The sequence below is a fragment of the Syngnathus leptorhynchus genome, chromosome 4 (genome assembly GCF_054491065.1).
Source record: "Syngnathus leptorhynchus isolate UIUO chromosome 4, UIUO_Slep, whole genome shotgun sequence".
NCBI lineage: Eukaryota > Metazoa > Chordata > Actinopteri > Syngnathiformes > Syngnathidae > Syngnathus > Syngnathus leptorhynchus.
In genome coordinates this window covers 5,113,932-5,129,880 of record NC_141198.1, presented here as the reverse complement: position 1 = coordinate 5,129,880, position 15,949 = coordinate 5,113,932, and the positions used below count along the sequence as shown (strand labels likewise).

The window sequence follows — 15,949 nt, the reverse complement described above, 5'->3', positions numbered from 1 at the left end:
CCAGCCAGCCAGCCAGCCAGCCATCCAGCCAGCCATCCAGCCATCATCAGAACTGGTTTAGCCTCATGAGCCTCATGAGGCATGCCTATTCCAGCGGTCTTTTGGCGGCAGGTGGGCTACACCCTGAGCCGGTCACCAGTCAATTGCTTATGGCTTTCTCTGATAACATAACTTGAAGGCACAAATACCCATGTATCCCAAAACATACAGTATCGTATCTGTTAGATATTGTCCCTGTTATTTATCTTTAATGCCTGCGATGATAACAGTAATTACCAGGAGGCTGCCTTCTCAGTTTAACGATTTAACATATGCCAGAAAGATTGATGCACAGCTGTGGAGCCTTCTCTGCGAGACAGCGGAAGAAGGTCTAACCCCCACCTCCAAGGTTCCTATTCTTATACTACTCTGGGCCGCCCTCCTGCAAGGGGGCAACTCTGCCTAGTCTGTGTGATAATGTGTGACCTTGTAGTCTTAACTGAGATCAATTTCTACATATGTGCAAAGAGTGTCATAGAGAAGGGACAGCCAATAAAAGCAAGAGAAAGGTTACAGCGATATAACGACATAGCTTAAGCTACCTAGCTAATCACAAGTGCCAAAGAGGCTTATTCTAACATATTGTTACCCCTGTATCAAAACCCAGCCCTTAGACATAATGCGCAGCTTTTCAATGTACCGTTTTGTTTTGCACTATAAGGCGCACTTAATGGTCTTTAATTTTATGTAGACTGAATTCCAAAATCTATAAATTGTTGTTGTGTGGCTGCCGCCAAAGGGATGCAAGCTGACAGCAATCACTATGTGATACGCAAAATTCATAAGATGACAGCGATGAACCAACCAGAGGACATTATGTTTAATGTACTAAAATACGTAAGCCAACACGTTAAACCAGAGAACTGTACGTAATGCGTAGAGTATGTACCTCGGCCGGGACTGATAAATATAAATTATTGGTTTGTGCAAAGCAAACAGTATTAGGAGCTTCTAAAATGGTATCGACAAAGAGAAATGCTTACGAGACACAATTCAAGCTTCTTGGAAAGCCGGGATAATTGCTGAAGAGCAACGTGATGAGTTTGACACCGACAATGACGAGTGAGAACAGCACATTTAATGTCCAACTGTTTAATTCAGATACAGAGGAGGACTTTGATGGATTTGAGTATGACTATCGATTAACTATAATGTGAGTACAGTACAGTACATGGTTGAATAAAGCTGATTCTGATTCTGTTGAGTGTTACAGGGCAAGCAAAGTTATCTTTTTGACAAAAGGCAGACTCGACCCTGCAGTGGTTGCCAGTCATTCACAGGCACAATAATGGTCAGTGAATAGGAACAGATTACTCCACATAAGTCTGATTAGGGAACTAGTATACAATAAGTGACAAATTATGTAATGATTAATAATTAATAATTCATTTATGGATATCATTTTCCATTCAAACACATGTATCAGATATAGTACAGTTGTTACAAACAGCTTTGTTTAAGCTACAAACAATCTGTGTTATGCATCATGTTCTTGTTTTACATAGAGTTTTTGATTTGCAAAAAGTCTTGTCTTGGAGCAGCGGAAAATCTGCTTCGGTTCTTGCATTGCTTGACCATAATTGGATCTTTGCGTAATGCATTGTAATAAGAGTGCTTCATCTTTCTTTGTGTTTTTCTGCTCTTTATTAGCTCTCAGCAAGGCTCATAATTGTAACTGCAAGCTGAAAACACCCCAAAAACACTTGTCACACTAGTGGTCTGCTCTGCGGCAGAAAGCAGGAGGCTGTTGTGTGTAGGCGGGAGTTCTTGTCTACAGACAGTCTTTAATCACACTGTTAAACTTCATTGTCACATTGTCAATCATTGAATATCACAGCAAACCATAAAACCACAAAACATTTCATTAAAATAGGAAAGCGCTCTACCTTTAGTTGTGATGGCACTCTCATCCCCAAACAGAAGTTTTAGCCTCTTGGCATGGATTTTACCCTGGTAGTGTGACTGTGCAACCACTGCTGATGTGAAGGACATGTTACACAGCGTGCAACATTTATTCTTGTCCACGTCACCTTCATCGCTGCCCTAAAATATAATACAATATAACTTTATTCATATAGCGCGTGTTACAACAGCTGAAACTGTAACAAAGTGCTTCACATATAGCAAAGGAAAAATAACAAAGACAGTGAAAACAGTCAATTGGAACACAAATGATTATACAGTAGCGGAATAGTAGCAGTCAAAAATCAGTGGAAAGAAAAAGAATAAAAATGGGTCTTTTAAAAATGAACAGAGATGGGGCTTGCCTAACATTTAAGGGGAGGTTATTCCAGCGGGAAGAACCAGCAACAAAAAAGGCTTGATCCCCTATGATGCCTTGCTTAGTCCTCCGCACTTCCAGGAGCATCTTCTCTGCAGACTTCAGGCACTGGGCAGGTGCGTTGAGGTGGGAGCTCAGAGAGGTAAGCTGAGGCAAGGCCACTAAAGATTTGAAAGCTCATACAAGTATCTTAAAACACACTCTAAAATGGACTGGGAATCAGTGAGAAATTGGGTTATGTGGTCCCTCTTACGAGCTTGGGTTAGTAGAAGAGTAGCAGTATTTTGAACCAACTGGAATCGCTTGTGGGAGGACTGGCTGACTCTGAAGCATTACAGTAGTCTAGCCCAGATGTAACGAATGCACAGATCACTGTTTCTAAGTGCTGTTGAGAAAGCAAAGGCTTTACCTCAGGCAGTTGCCTAAAATGGAACAAGGTAAGAAAGATTTGGTACCCAATTTTAAATAACTGCCCAATTTAAAACCCAAGTTCGACCGGTCGAACTTGACTTAAGATAACACTTAAGATAAGACTTCAGGGTGCCCAGGTCAAGAAGGTGGCACGTACACGGGTCACTTGGACCGAAAACCATAATTTCTGTTTTCGCTTCATTGGAATTTAGGAAATTCAGTTACATCCAGACATTGATTTACTTTAGGCAGGAAATGGGTGGTCTTACATTAGTTCTAGAATCGTGACTTAGGTGAGGTTAGGTTTATATTCCACAGCAATTATTTACCTGATGGATTTTGCTTTTATTTGATTGTTGATGGTTCCAACAAGATGGGACAGACAAATGTATAGGTAGCAACTGGCGATACTCTACATATACGTACCTTAAGAAAGAAAGTATAATCTCATTCCTACTGAGGTAATGTGCATGTAGATGCCTTTCCTAGACGTAGTGATGCAATTGTATACACCACACACTATGGCTTTTGTGCCGCAGAGACAGAAAATATTGTGAAAATAAAGATGAGTGCAGGTGACTTCTTACTACGGCGAGTAAGCCCACACATTCACAGGGGAACTCCATGCAGGAAAGTGTCCGTGTTTGCACCCACAACCTCAGAAATGTGAGCTGGATGTGCTAACCAATGATTCAGCTTGCCATGCATATTTGTAATTGTTAGCTTGGGTAAGTTGACCACAAAAATGTAAGTATGTATGTATGTATATATGTATGTATGTATGTATGTATGTATGTATGTATGTATGTATGTATGTATGTATGTATGTATGTATGTATGTATGTATGTATGTATGTATGTATGTATGTATGTATGTATGTATGTATGTATGTATGTATGTATGTATGTGTGTGTATTTGTGTGCGCGTGCGTACGTACCTTGTACCATGTATGTATGTATGTATCTATGTATGTATGTATGTATGTATGTATCTATGTATTTATTTATTTATTTATTAGAAACAAATGTGTTGGAGTGGTTCAGATGCATTTGTATGCTTTTTTTGAGCATCAAGAAAATAAGGTCATCATTGTCAGAATGATTAGGATCTGAGATTTTCATACCTCATCCAGCTATTTGAAAAGTAATTAACCCTCAAAGAAAAGTCAGTTGGCATTCATTCAAGTTTTTACTCGGATGCAGCAGGCATTGTAAAATTTCTCGCCTTAATCATTTAGTTCCTGCTGGGATACAAATGGAGCCGACAAGCTGTGTTATGTTGTGATAGTGAAGCCAATCAGGATGACACCCTGGGACTCCATCTGTGCAAGTAGCACCAAGTCGTTATTATCATCGAGCCATTATCCGGAGAAAATGCAGAGGACACAAGTAACTCCTTATGCAGTAAAAGATGTATGCTCCTGTTTTAAAATTTTGGGTGGGGAAAGGAGCTCGAGCATAAGTCAAGCAAAGAGAGTTACACAATCTAAATGGATGCCTATATTGATGCCCAGTGTTAAGTAAACTAGTGAACAGCAGCTGCATGATCACCTTTTCTCTTCATTACTGTCTCAGATTGAGGTTACCTGCACTAAGAACTTTCTTCACTTCTGTGATGTAAAATTGAACAAACATATATTTGTTTGTATGAACAAGCATATCTTTGTTTGTATGTTTTCTTATGCAAACCAGTATTTGGTACATGTTGATTAATGGTGCATGTCAAGTACTCTCCCCCTCAGTCACAAACATGATCTGGCCTCGGCCTTCACAGAAAGGTACAAACATTAATTGTAAGGTTTAAGCAAATGATTTTTCTGCTGTTTAATGTGTGTTCTTGATGTAGCCTGTGAAAATGAAATGGGTCAGTGAAATGAAATGTGCTTTTACTCACATTAAGAGGAACACTTATCTAGCAGATACACTCTAACATTCAATTTCACTCTGAGACTGATTTTCACAGAAAGCCTGAGTTTCTTCACTTTTAAACACCCAGTAGGGTGTCAAGTGACACTTCACTAATAAGGCTTGTGTCTAAAATAAATATTTTAACAACAGAAACTGTAAACAAAAAAAGAACGGTACGAGGAGGTTTTAAATACGTGTTATTCTGTTGTTTACTGTGACTCACTATAAATCACCCCATACACTAAAGACACACACACACACATTCACACACACACCACCCATCTTTTTGTCCTTGGCCATGTCCTTCATTTGTGCAAAGCATACACTTGGACACTGATAGCCTTCCTACAGTGACAAAAACGAGATCAGACTGTTTACCATCTAATGAATTGAAATAATAATATCCCTGTCATCTGATTGGACACCTTTAAGGAAATAACAACTACATATGCCCATGCTTGTTTGAAGCAAGCTGTTGTCATTCAAACCAGACCCAGCACTGCTTGTCAAAGACGCCAGCAAGAAGCTTGAATATTTTATTCACTGGTACATATGAAATTGTAAGTTCGATTAAGTATTTCTGTAAAACAAAAATTTTAAACATTTTATTTTCATGTCTTGGTGGTGGCTGGCAGGCGGCTTTATCTTTCTTGCTTGAACCTAAACATTTAGTTTTCATCTGTGTAAAATAATCATCTGTGTATTTGATGGACTAAAATTTTGTGCAACTGCAATTCAGATTTTAAATCATTGCATTAATTGTCTGAGACTTGTGAACTCTTGAAGCATAACCCAGTGGAGTGGAGGCTCACACACTTGAACCGATACTGCCCCTGTTGTGCCTGTTGTAATGGAGAGGTAAGGCCAAGGGCAGAGCAGGGCCAGGCCATTCTCGAACCTTCATCCATCCATCCATTTTCTGAACCGCTTTGTCCCCACGGGGGTCGTGGGCGTGCTGGAGCCTATCCCAGCCATCATCGGCCAGCAGGCGGGGGACACCCTGAACCAGTTGCCAGCCAATCGCAGGGCACACAGAGACTTACAACCATCCACACTCGCACTCATACCTAGGGACAATTTTAGAGTCTTCAATCGGCCTACCAAGCATGTTTTTGGGATGTGGAAGGAAACCGGAGTGCCCGGAGAAAACCCACACGGACACGGGGAGAACATGCAAACTCCACACAGGGAGGGCCGGAGGTGAAATCGAACCCGCACCTTCCTAACTGTGAGGCGGATGTGCTACCCAGTGCGTCACCGAGCCGCCCCATTCTGGAACCTATAATGTAAAATTGCCTATAGTCTGACTTTTTGCACGGAGTACATGTATCCTTATTTGGGACCCTGGCAACACTCACTACTTATGTGCATCTCCCCTGCGGCACATGCACAAGAAATAGGACAGCGTAGTACAAGGGTATCTGCAATAAAAGAATAAAAAGATGGTCTGAGCAAACAAAGCAGTCTATTTCTGTGCTTAGAGGGGAGGGCAAAACAGAGCTGAGTCTGCCCACTACAACACACACACACGCACACACAAACACACACTGACATTAAAGCAGCAGGTTGTACCCATATCGTATGAGATACATTTGAAGAAAATTGTTTTGGATTGAAGCTGTTGCTATCAAAACAGCAGTATTAGCTGCACAAATAATTTTTTACACACCCATAACATTGGATGAATCTTAATGCTACACACACACTACAAACAAAAAACTGAAAAAATAAGAGGCAAGGGAAAGGAAAGCAAAGTCATCTCTATTTATAGAACACATTTCATACACAACTTAAACAAATGTGCTTCAAATAGTTACAAAGCAACATTTAAAGGAAAATGATTTAAGACCTTTGACTAACAGAAGAATTTAAGACATTTAAAAGCAAAATGAAGAAATGAAGACTAGTTTACTAACATTGCTGAAGGCACAACCCAAAATCGTGAAAACTATTTTTATTATTATGGAAATGATCTAAAAGACCTGAATCTTAGGTAAGTAAAAAAAACTTCAAATACCGTAATTTTCGGACTATAAGCCGCGTTTTTTTTCTTAGTTTGGGTGGCGGGGGCGACTTATACTGAGGAGCGACTTATATGTGAATTTTTTTCACAAATTTTCAAAAAAAAAAAAAAAAAAGGGAACCCGCGATAAACGAACCGCGATGTAGCAAGGAATTGCTGTAATTTGAATTTCAACTGACGTCAGTGGCGCGACAGTTGTTTACATAAAGGACAAAGATTCGATCACGGGATGACGAAGATGACGAATGGCCTCACGTACTACCGGCATCATTAGTGGCTTTGTTTGTAAGTGACACGGAGGACGAAGAGTTTGAATGATTTAATGATTTGGAGTTACACAGAAGGTTTGAAAAACTATTATGGCTTTTACGCGCGCCCGGTCCTTCTCGATGGGAGCTCTCTTTCACCTCCGTGGATGGAAGTCAGGGCCCGGCGCTTGGCCGGGTGGCTGTCCGGGGACGGTGGATGGGGCTCGGACATGGCTTTTACGCACGCCCGGCCATACTCTACGGAGCTTTCTTTCACCTCCGTGGATGGACATCGGGGGCTTGCGCTCGGCCGGGTGGCTGTCCGGAGACGGTGGATGTGGCTCGGACATGGCTTTTACGCACGCCCGGTCCTATTCTATGGAGCTCTCTTCCACCTCCGTGGCTGGAAGTTCAGTAGTTGTTGCCTCGTTGAACTCTTGTTTTGTTAAATAAAGAGCCGTTTACCAAACCCACCTCTTTGCTTGTACTTTGTTAACGCTACAATCTAGTTATATACTAGATCTGTGGAATAACGGCGAGGCTGACGTCAGGGCGCACGCGCGGCATTGTTGGCAAAGGACGAGGAATTTGATCGATGGATTTAATGATTTGGAGTGACACAGATGGTTTGATAATATTGTTGTAATAAAATAGTTATTTGAAATATACTTTATATATCGTTATATGGGTCTGTGGAATTATTAGAAATGCAAATCACAACGAGTCCGACGGCGCGCGTACGCGGCATTGTTTACATAAAGGACGATCGATTGATTTAATGAATTGGAGTGACACAGATGGTTTTATAAACGTGTTATTTATGTAATAGTTATTCGAATAACTCTGAATGTTACGTCAGGCCCGTTCTTAGCTCTTCGTTTGTGTTTATGTCACGTTAGCATACCTATCACTTAGCCTGTTGTTGCTCGTTCATGTCTGTTCTTGGTGTTGGATTTTGACAAATAAATATGCCCCGAAAGTGCGACTTATACTCCGGTGTGACTTATATATGTTTTTTTTCACTTTATTGTCCATTTTATGGCTGGTGCAACATACTCCGAGCGACTTATAGTCCGAAAATTATGGTAGTTATAATTGGAATTAAAAGTATGTGCACGTGGTTAACTTCAGTTCTGTCGGCACCTGTTGGCACCTCCGAGCTGTTACCCTCTAGCATATTGGCATTTTCTCATTGTTTTCATGCATTCCATTCCATTCACACTAGTATCCAGGTGCGATCACCCTACAATCTCAAACAACAGGAGAAAATTATTTGAATTGGCTTTAATGAATTGAAACAAAAACATGACTGTGGTCCAGAATGTGCAAACATAAACAAACTGTTGTAGGTACCAGGTGGGAAACGAAGAATGAATAATTACGTGCAAAACATCTAAAGTAACATGATATTTGCTTTAACTAACTTTATTTTTTTTCATGTAATATTTCTTAACTTGTTTGCCCAAAGAGCCAGAAAACTTTTATAATTTGGGACATAAAAGTGCAAAGGGTGCAAAGGCCAAATAAATTACTAGCACAAGAAAAAACAATCTGATTAAGTGTAATTTGTGGTTCAACGCCATTGAGAGGACTACAACTTCTCCTAAAATTTCTGAATACTCTCATAGGATGATTGACACATTATCGTTGCCGTTTGAAAGAAGGGATTGCAGCCTGGTCATCCTGGAAGAGGGACCCTCCCATCTGTGGTCTCTTCTCAAGGGTTCTCACTTCCCCTAGTGGGAGATTTGAGTTTTTCCTTGCCCTCATGGGAGTTTAAGATCAGGGGATGGCTGAGAATATTGTCATTTGTCATTTTCACATGTCCTGAGTGTTGTTAGTCACCTAAATGTTGAACAGAGACTGTGATGTAACAAAGTCAAATTCCTTGTTTGGCACGCTCAAACATGGCGAATAAAATCTTCTCGAATCTTGAATCTTGAAGAAAGGGCGAAAACATATTTAGTCAGCTATCAATTGTGCAAGTTCTCCCATTTACAAGATGAGAGATGGCTGTAATTTTCATCATAGGTAGACTTCAACTATGACAGACAAAATTTTAAAAAATCCAGAAAATCACTTTGTCTGATTTTTAAAGAATGATGGATGGATGGATGGATGGTATTTGCAAATTATGGTGGAAAATAAGTATTTGGTCAATAATGGCCTTGATCAGGGGCTCCACGCAAGAGCTCACCCTGTGGGGTCAAAATGATCACAAGAACAGTGAATAAAAATCCCAGAATCACATGGGGGGACCTAGTGAATGACCTGCAGAGAGCTGGGAACAAAGTAACAAAGACTACACAATTGGTGGCTGACTAAATACTTTTATCCTCATTGTATTTAGTCCAAGAAGAGAAAACCCGACATCCTTAAACGAAAAAGAACTGCCTTTTCAAAACCACTCATTGGCCCCTGAATTAGCATGTTCAAAAAAAACATTCACAAAGCAAAAATGTGCTACGTTCAGTTCACATTTGTCCAAAATATGAACGAGTTCATGAACTTTCTTTAATTGAATGCATTCAGGTACGAAACTGGTTAAAACCTATTGTACAGCTGACTGAGAGTCAGTGTAAAGTAGTTAAACGTTCTGGTTTCTTTGTTCTACTCGGAACTCGAGCTGCAGTGCTAATAATCAATAATCAAGTCCACTGCAGATAAAAGCATGGAGAGGATTATCTTGGTTTGCTTGGAGCATGAAACCCTTCAAAGTAGATGTTTTTCTGAAGAAAGTCAAATCTGAATCAATCAGGACACTTAGGTTTAGGATTTAGTCTTTAGAGACAGTGGGCCCTATTTGTGTAGACTGGAGCCCGTGGGGTAAGCATAAATATGGTCCCTGCTGCCAGATACCGGATTCATCGTTTAAGTTTCTACAGAGCTTGCTGATGAACCTATCATTTGAATCCGGTGTCCTCCAGCAAGGAGAGATGAAAAACAGGCAATAAAAGGCTCTTATAGGACCCCTCCTTTACAAAGTATAACACAATAGTGAATGGCAGGCCTCCACTGGATGAGCCAGTTGAGGGATATTTTGATCAGTTACACTGACTCAGCAAAATGTACAGCTGGGATAATTGCCTGTTCAGCTCTTCTAATGAATCATGTAAAACCATGTTTACTGCCAAATGAGTTGTCCATTGGCATAGCTCCTTTCTTCAGTAAGGTGTCCAGAATGTTTTCAAACTAAAATCAGGTCGTGATTGAAATACATACAAGTAAAAAAAGAAACATGCATATTTAGTCAACTAAAATGCACTAAAAGCATTTCGAGGTACTTTTCGTTTTGATGGAGTAGTGGTTTGGAGTTTAGAAAAGAGAAATTTAGGAGAAACCAAAAATATGGTACAGTACACGATATAAAATTGCCATGTCACCCGTCTTCATATTTATGATTATTCCCCTAAAATTTGTATCATCTATTGGAATATAGAAAGGAAATAGGAGCACCTCATAAAATGTGAGTGTGTCAAGTGTGCAATCTGTAAGAAATTGCTCAGGGAAATATTAGAGCAATGAAGCATAAGAGTCTAGTCACTTCTTATTCCATCAAGGCAGTGTCGGACACCTGTGCCATCTCCAGGAAGACTGCTCTCGCCACCAGGATCGAGCGGCTGCACTGGAGGCTTGATTTAATGGAAGACGGCAGATGCTGATAGGCAAGTAATCACGTCAGATCCTATAGATGACTATTCACAGTGGGTATTATTGTTGCTTGATGAAGTAATACAGTTTAGATATACCAATTAACAATAGGAGAGTGTTAGGGTTCACAAATTATTTTGATCGTATGATTATGTTGGAATGTTGACTAGAATCATTAACTTTATTAAAACCTTCCACCTTCCCTTGACTTGTTGAAACTTTCCACATTCCCTGCAGTTGCTGAAATATCCCAAATGATGGGGAAACATTCTTGCTTAGTTTTGTATCTAAAAATACTCCACTAGTATTTGTTTTCCACACCCTTGTGAGACCCTCTGCACTGATTAACCAGTTTGCAGAGGTGACCCTCGAAACTTGTTCACCCACACCGCCACCCTGCTTTCTCTCAATAAATAGTCTCTTGCAAGAGGCAAAAGTCAGACTGCTTTCAAGCACTCTTGTGTCACACAAGGGTGATGATGGCTTTCTCCGCTTGCAAGCATAAAATGGGCAAACTGTCTCACGTGTGGTTCTTGCAGAAAAGGTAGAGTGGGGAAAACCATCAGAAAGATGACAGCAAAAATAAATACAACTTGCTCATTACTTTAAGTCTATAGTTATCAAATGGATACAGATGGATCATAAATCACAGCCTCTGCAGACTAAAGTGCTCTATTTTGCTAAATAAACTGCATCAGTGACACAGTGCTGATGTCATGATCTTCTTTGTTTTTGTTGTTTAGAATATTTGGTTTTGTTTCACAGTATGTCTTGTGTTCCATGCTGATGTCTTGCTTTTTAGCTTTTTGTTTCCATCTATTGTCATCAGCCCTGTCCCTTGTCTTAATCACCTACTCTTGTCCTGTACAGGGTTGTCTTGTCTTGCTTGTATTTCCTTCCCTAGTTTCCTTTTGCCTGAGTTGAAACATGATTCTTGTTGTTGCTTCTGTTCCTGTCAGGTTTTATGTTCCTATGTCATGTTATGTACCCAGCTGTAGTGATTCTGTTCCAAGTGTTTGTTTGTGATTTGTTTTTTGCCATGAACTCATTTATATGTTGAAAGAAAACGTTTTGCTGATGACTGTATGTAACCATTAAGCCATTTATCAAATGTTAGATGGATAAATACTTTAATAATCCCCGGGGGGAAATTATCACAAAGTGTGCTGCAAAATACACATTTAACCTTGGTGATGCATGAACAGGCAATGTTCTTTGCTTGCCAGTGGTGGCACAAGAACCAACAATTAATCTTTCACAAAAAGCTCTAATTGTCATCAGATGTTCTTTGCGGTTCAGTCTTAGTACAAACAAAACAAGAGCTATGCTTGTCGAAAAGAAAAAGAGTCAACAGACATATTGAAATACTACATTTACAAATCCATCCATTTTGGTCGAAGGTCAGGTGAAGCTGATCCTAAATGACAATTGAGCGAGTAGTAGACACTGTACACACTTGACTGAATGCCAGTTAATAGTAAGGCACATTCAGACAATCAACCATTTACAGTCACAATGACACATGAGGGAAATTTTGGAATGTGAGATGAATCCGGTATAGTCAGACACGATGCACGCACGCAGACACACACACGCCGTGCAGACATACACACATGTTGTAAATAAATGATATTATAACACACAAACCAAACACACTTGTGGCGCTAACCCTTAAGATCAGAGTAGGGGAAGAGACCCTTACAATTTTTATTGCTCCAAACTGAATTTATTTAACAACCATGTAACAATAAAATGCAAATTTATTATTATACATTGTGAACGTTTGTTGGCCAAATGCTTTCAAACATTTCCTTTGAGATTTTATACGTTTTTAGAATTGGGTATACAGTAATCCCTCGCTACATCGCGGTTCATTTTTTGCGTTTTCACTGCATTTCCCCCCCCCCCCCAAAAAATTCAAAATAAAACAGAAGTTTTATTTATTATTTATTGAAAATTATTATTTTTTTAATTTGGGGAATTACGGCACGAAAGTTGCCTGCACACCAGCAGAAGGCAGGGAGTGCCCACACATTTGGAGTGAGTACACCTGTACCTTTTTATATAAAATTGTTATAATAATAAAAGAGTTCTAAAAACATATTTACAGCATGTACACTTGTACCATGTTAAAAAAAAGTTATAATGATAAAAGATGTTCTAAAAACATATTTACAGTATGTGTTAAGAATTCTCCATGTTATGTTATTTAGTCGTGCTTTGGTTTGAGGTAGGGTGCTTTATTTTGAAGGCCGTTTTCAGACGAGGACACTTTCTGTTTCACGTTTGTGTACATACATGTTACAGTGGTACAGCAGTCATTGACGATGTAAGTGGGTCTCCTAACAAGAGAAATGAACGATCACATATGTCTAACCTATAGGACAATGTAGTATTGCTCCAAATGTTAGTTTACATTCCTTTAGAGCACAGGTGTCAAACTCAAGGCCCGGGGGCCAGATACGTGTGTCATTACTAGAATTGCAAATTGTCATCACTTTTAATAATATATATATATATTTTTAATATTTGATCATTTTTACTCATCTGATTTGAAAACAAGTTATTTGTCAGTTTGTTTTGTAGCTTTTACTGTATATAATATGAGGTGCTCATACATTTATTTGGGTTGACAGTCATAATGGCCCTCCAAAAGAAGCTATGACTGCAATGCGGCCTGCGAAAAAAATGAGTTTGACACCCCTGCTTTAGTTTCCGCGTGTTAGCACGATTGCAAATTAGCATCTTTCTGCTAACTCGTTAGCCTGCCCAGTATTTCTTGTTAACATGTTACACCCACACACCTATAATATTTATATTTTCAATATTTATACAAAATGTTCTGTATGTTATTTATACTATTAATGTATTATTTACATGTTTGAAACAATTATTTAATGTTCCAATCATGAAATATGGTTTCATATACGTTTATTGACACAAAGAATTTACAGATGAGCGGGTGACCCTACTTCGCAGATTTCACTTATCCCGGGTAGTTTTTGGAACCAATTATCTGCGATAAACGAGGGATTACTGTCATGCTAATGTTTGCTCACCTTTTCTTTTTTCATTTGTTGACATCACACGTGATGTTTTTACTACAAGTCTGGAGGCATTTTCTTTCTACGACCTCCAATGTACCTCATCCATTTCAACCATCACACAACCTATAAAATCTTGTGAACACACGAGTTGACCGACATTCTCACCCCACCCGAATGAAAGCAGGTTATCACAGCAGCAAGAATGACCAGCAGCATGTACAGTTGTCACATGTCATCAACTCAAAAAGGTCCAGATGCTGGGCCATGCCAGAATGTGCGCACTGTCTCAGTCTCTGGAGGCAATACTGCTGAGTGTATTTTTAGACAGCACCACCTTATATGCACAGCCTGGTCACATCACATTTGTGTAATTTTACAAGGGAGGTCCCCTCCCATCACGAAATGTGCCCTTTTACAAGGGCCACAGTCAGACTGGAGACAAAACATAAATGTAGAGTGACAAAAAGGGTCAAAGATGGTCCATTGTTACAATTTGTCAATACTGTACTTAGTGTTGCAACACAAAGGTCAAATGTTCCTGTTGTTTCATGCATAGTATAGGTCAGAAGATGTTTGAGGTACTTTTTTTCCCATTCAATTTGTCACTCATTGCTCACGTGCCTGAAGACTTTGTGTTGCACTGACAGTGACAACGCAACTGCATCTCTAGCTAAAGCTAAACTTTGCATCAGTTCATAATTTCAGAGAAGTTGAGAAATGAACTACCGTGATTTTCTGACTATTAGTCGCTCTGGAGTATAAGTCGCACCAGCCATAAAATGCACAATAAAGTGAAAAAAAAACATATATAAGTCGCACTTTTGGGACAAATGTATTTGTCAAAATCCAACACCAAAAACAGACATGAACCAGCAACAACAGGCTAAACGATACGGTATGCTAACGTGACATATACACAAACGAGGAGCTGAGAACGGGCCTGACGTAACATTCAGAGTTATTCGAGTAAGTATTACATAAATAACACATTTATCAAACCATCTGTGTCACTCTAATTCATTAAATCCATCGATCATGCTTTATGTAAACAATGCCGCGTATGCGCCGCATATGCTGACGTCGGACCCGTTGTAAGTTGCATTTCTAATTATTCCACAGACCCATATAACAATATATAAAGTATATTTCAAATAACTATCATATTACAACAATATTATCAAACCATCTGTGTCATTCCAAATCATTAAATCCATCGATCAAATTCCTCGTTCTTTATGTCAACAACGCCGCGCGTGCGCTGCAGAGATCTAGTATATAACCATGTTGTGGCATTACCAAAGTACCAGGAATGATGTGGGTTTATATAACAACAATATTATCAAACCATCTGTGTCACTCCAAATCATTAAATCCATCGATCAAATTCCTCGTTCTTTACGTCAACAACGCTGCGCGTGCGCTGCAGAGATCTAGTATATAACAATATTGTAGCGTTAAAAAAGTACCAGGAAAGAAGTGGGTTTGGTAAACTGCTCTTTATCATGTCCGAGCCCCATCCACCGTCCCCGGACAGCCACCTGGCCGAGCGCCGGCCCCCGACTTTCTTTCACGGAGGTGAAAGAGAGGTCCCGTCAAGAAGGACCGGGCATGCATAAAAGCCATAATAGTTTTTAAACCTTCTGTGTCACTCCAAATCATTAAATCCTTCAAACTCTTCGTCCTCCGTGTCACTTACAAACAAAGCCGCTAATGATGCCAGTAGTACGTGGGGCCCTTCGTCATCTTTGTTATCCCATGATCGAATCCTTTGCCATTTATGTAAACAACCGCCGCGCGGCACGGGTGACGTCACTTGCAGTTCAAATGACAGTAATCCCTTGCTACATCGCGGTTTGTTTATCGCGGTTTCACTACATTGCAGATTTTTCAATTTTGAAAATTTGTGAAAAAAAATCACATATAAGTCGCTCCTGAGTATAAGTCGCCCCGCCCCCCCACTCAAACTATGACAAAAACCACGACATATAGTCAGAAAATTACGGTACTTCAGTTTATTTTGGGGAGAGGTTCTAAGCATTTTGTAACCTGATTTTTTGTTGTATTCTGGCACATTTTGTGGAGGATGGCTTTGTCAACATAAGCTTTCACATGCACTACAAATACATTTCCCCAAAACTGCATTATTCCACAATGTGTTGACAGGACTAATCCAAACTAACCATCACAGACATTCATTGTTTTTGTAAACCCTCCTCCACAGTCCTGAGTAGCAAATAGGAGAGGTATGCCTCTCATTAATTGTTGAATGCATGAGTCAAAAATCTGACTCAAGCTGAAAACTACTCATTAACAAACTTTGGGCGGACTTTAGGACCAGGC

At 39.7% G+C, this 15,949-nt stretch overlaps 1 protein-coding gene across 2 annotated transcripts in view; it reads right to left on the bottom strand.

Annotated features, from left to right (window-relative positions):
• The window catches only part of zmat4a (zinc finger, matrin-type 4a), a 54,532-nt gene that overhangs the window by 19,683 nt on the left and 18,900 nt on the right, over nt 1–15,949 (bottom strand). For both annotated transcript variants that reach the window (XM_085910119.1, XM_085910118.1), the window contains exon 4: nt 1,926–2,082. In XM_085910119.1, coding sequence (XP_085766245.1) covers nt 1,926–2,082 — 157 coding nt within the window. The remainder of the gene's footprint in view (nt 1–1,925; nt 2,083–15,949) is intronic.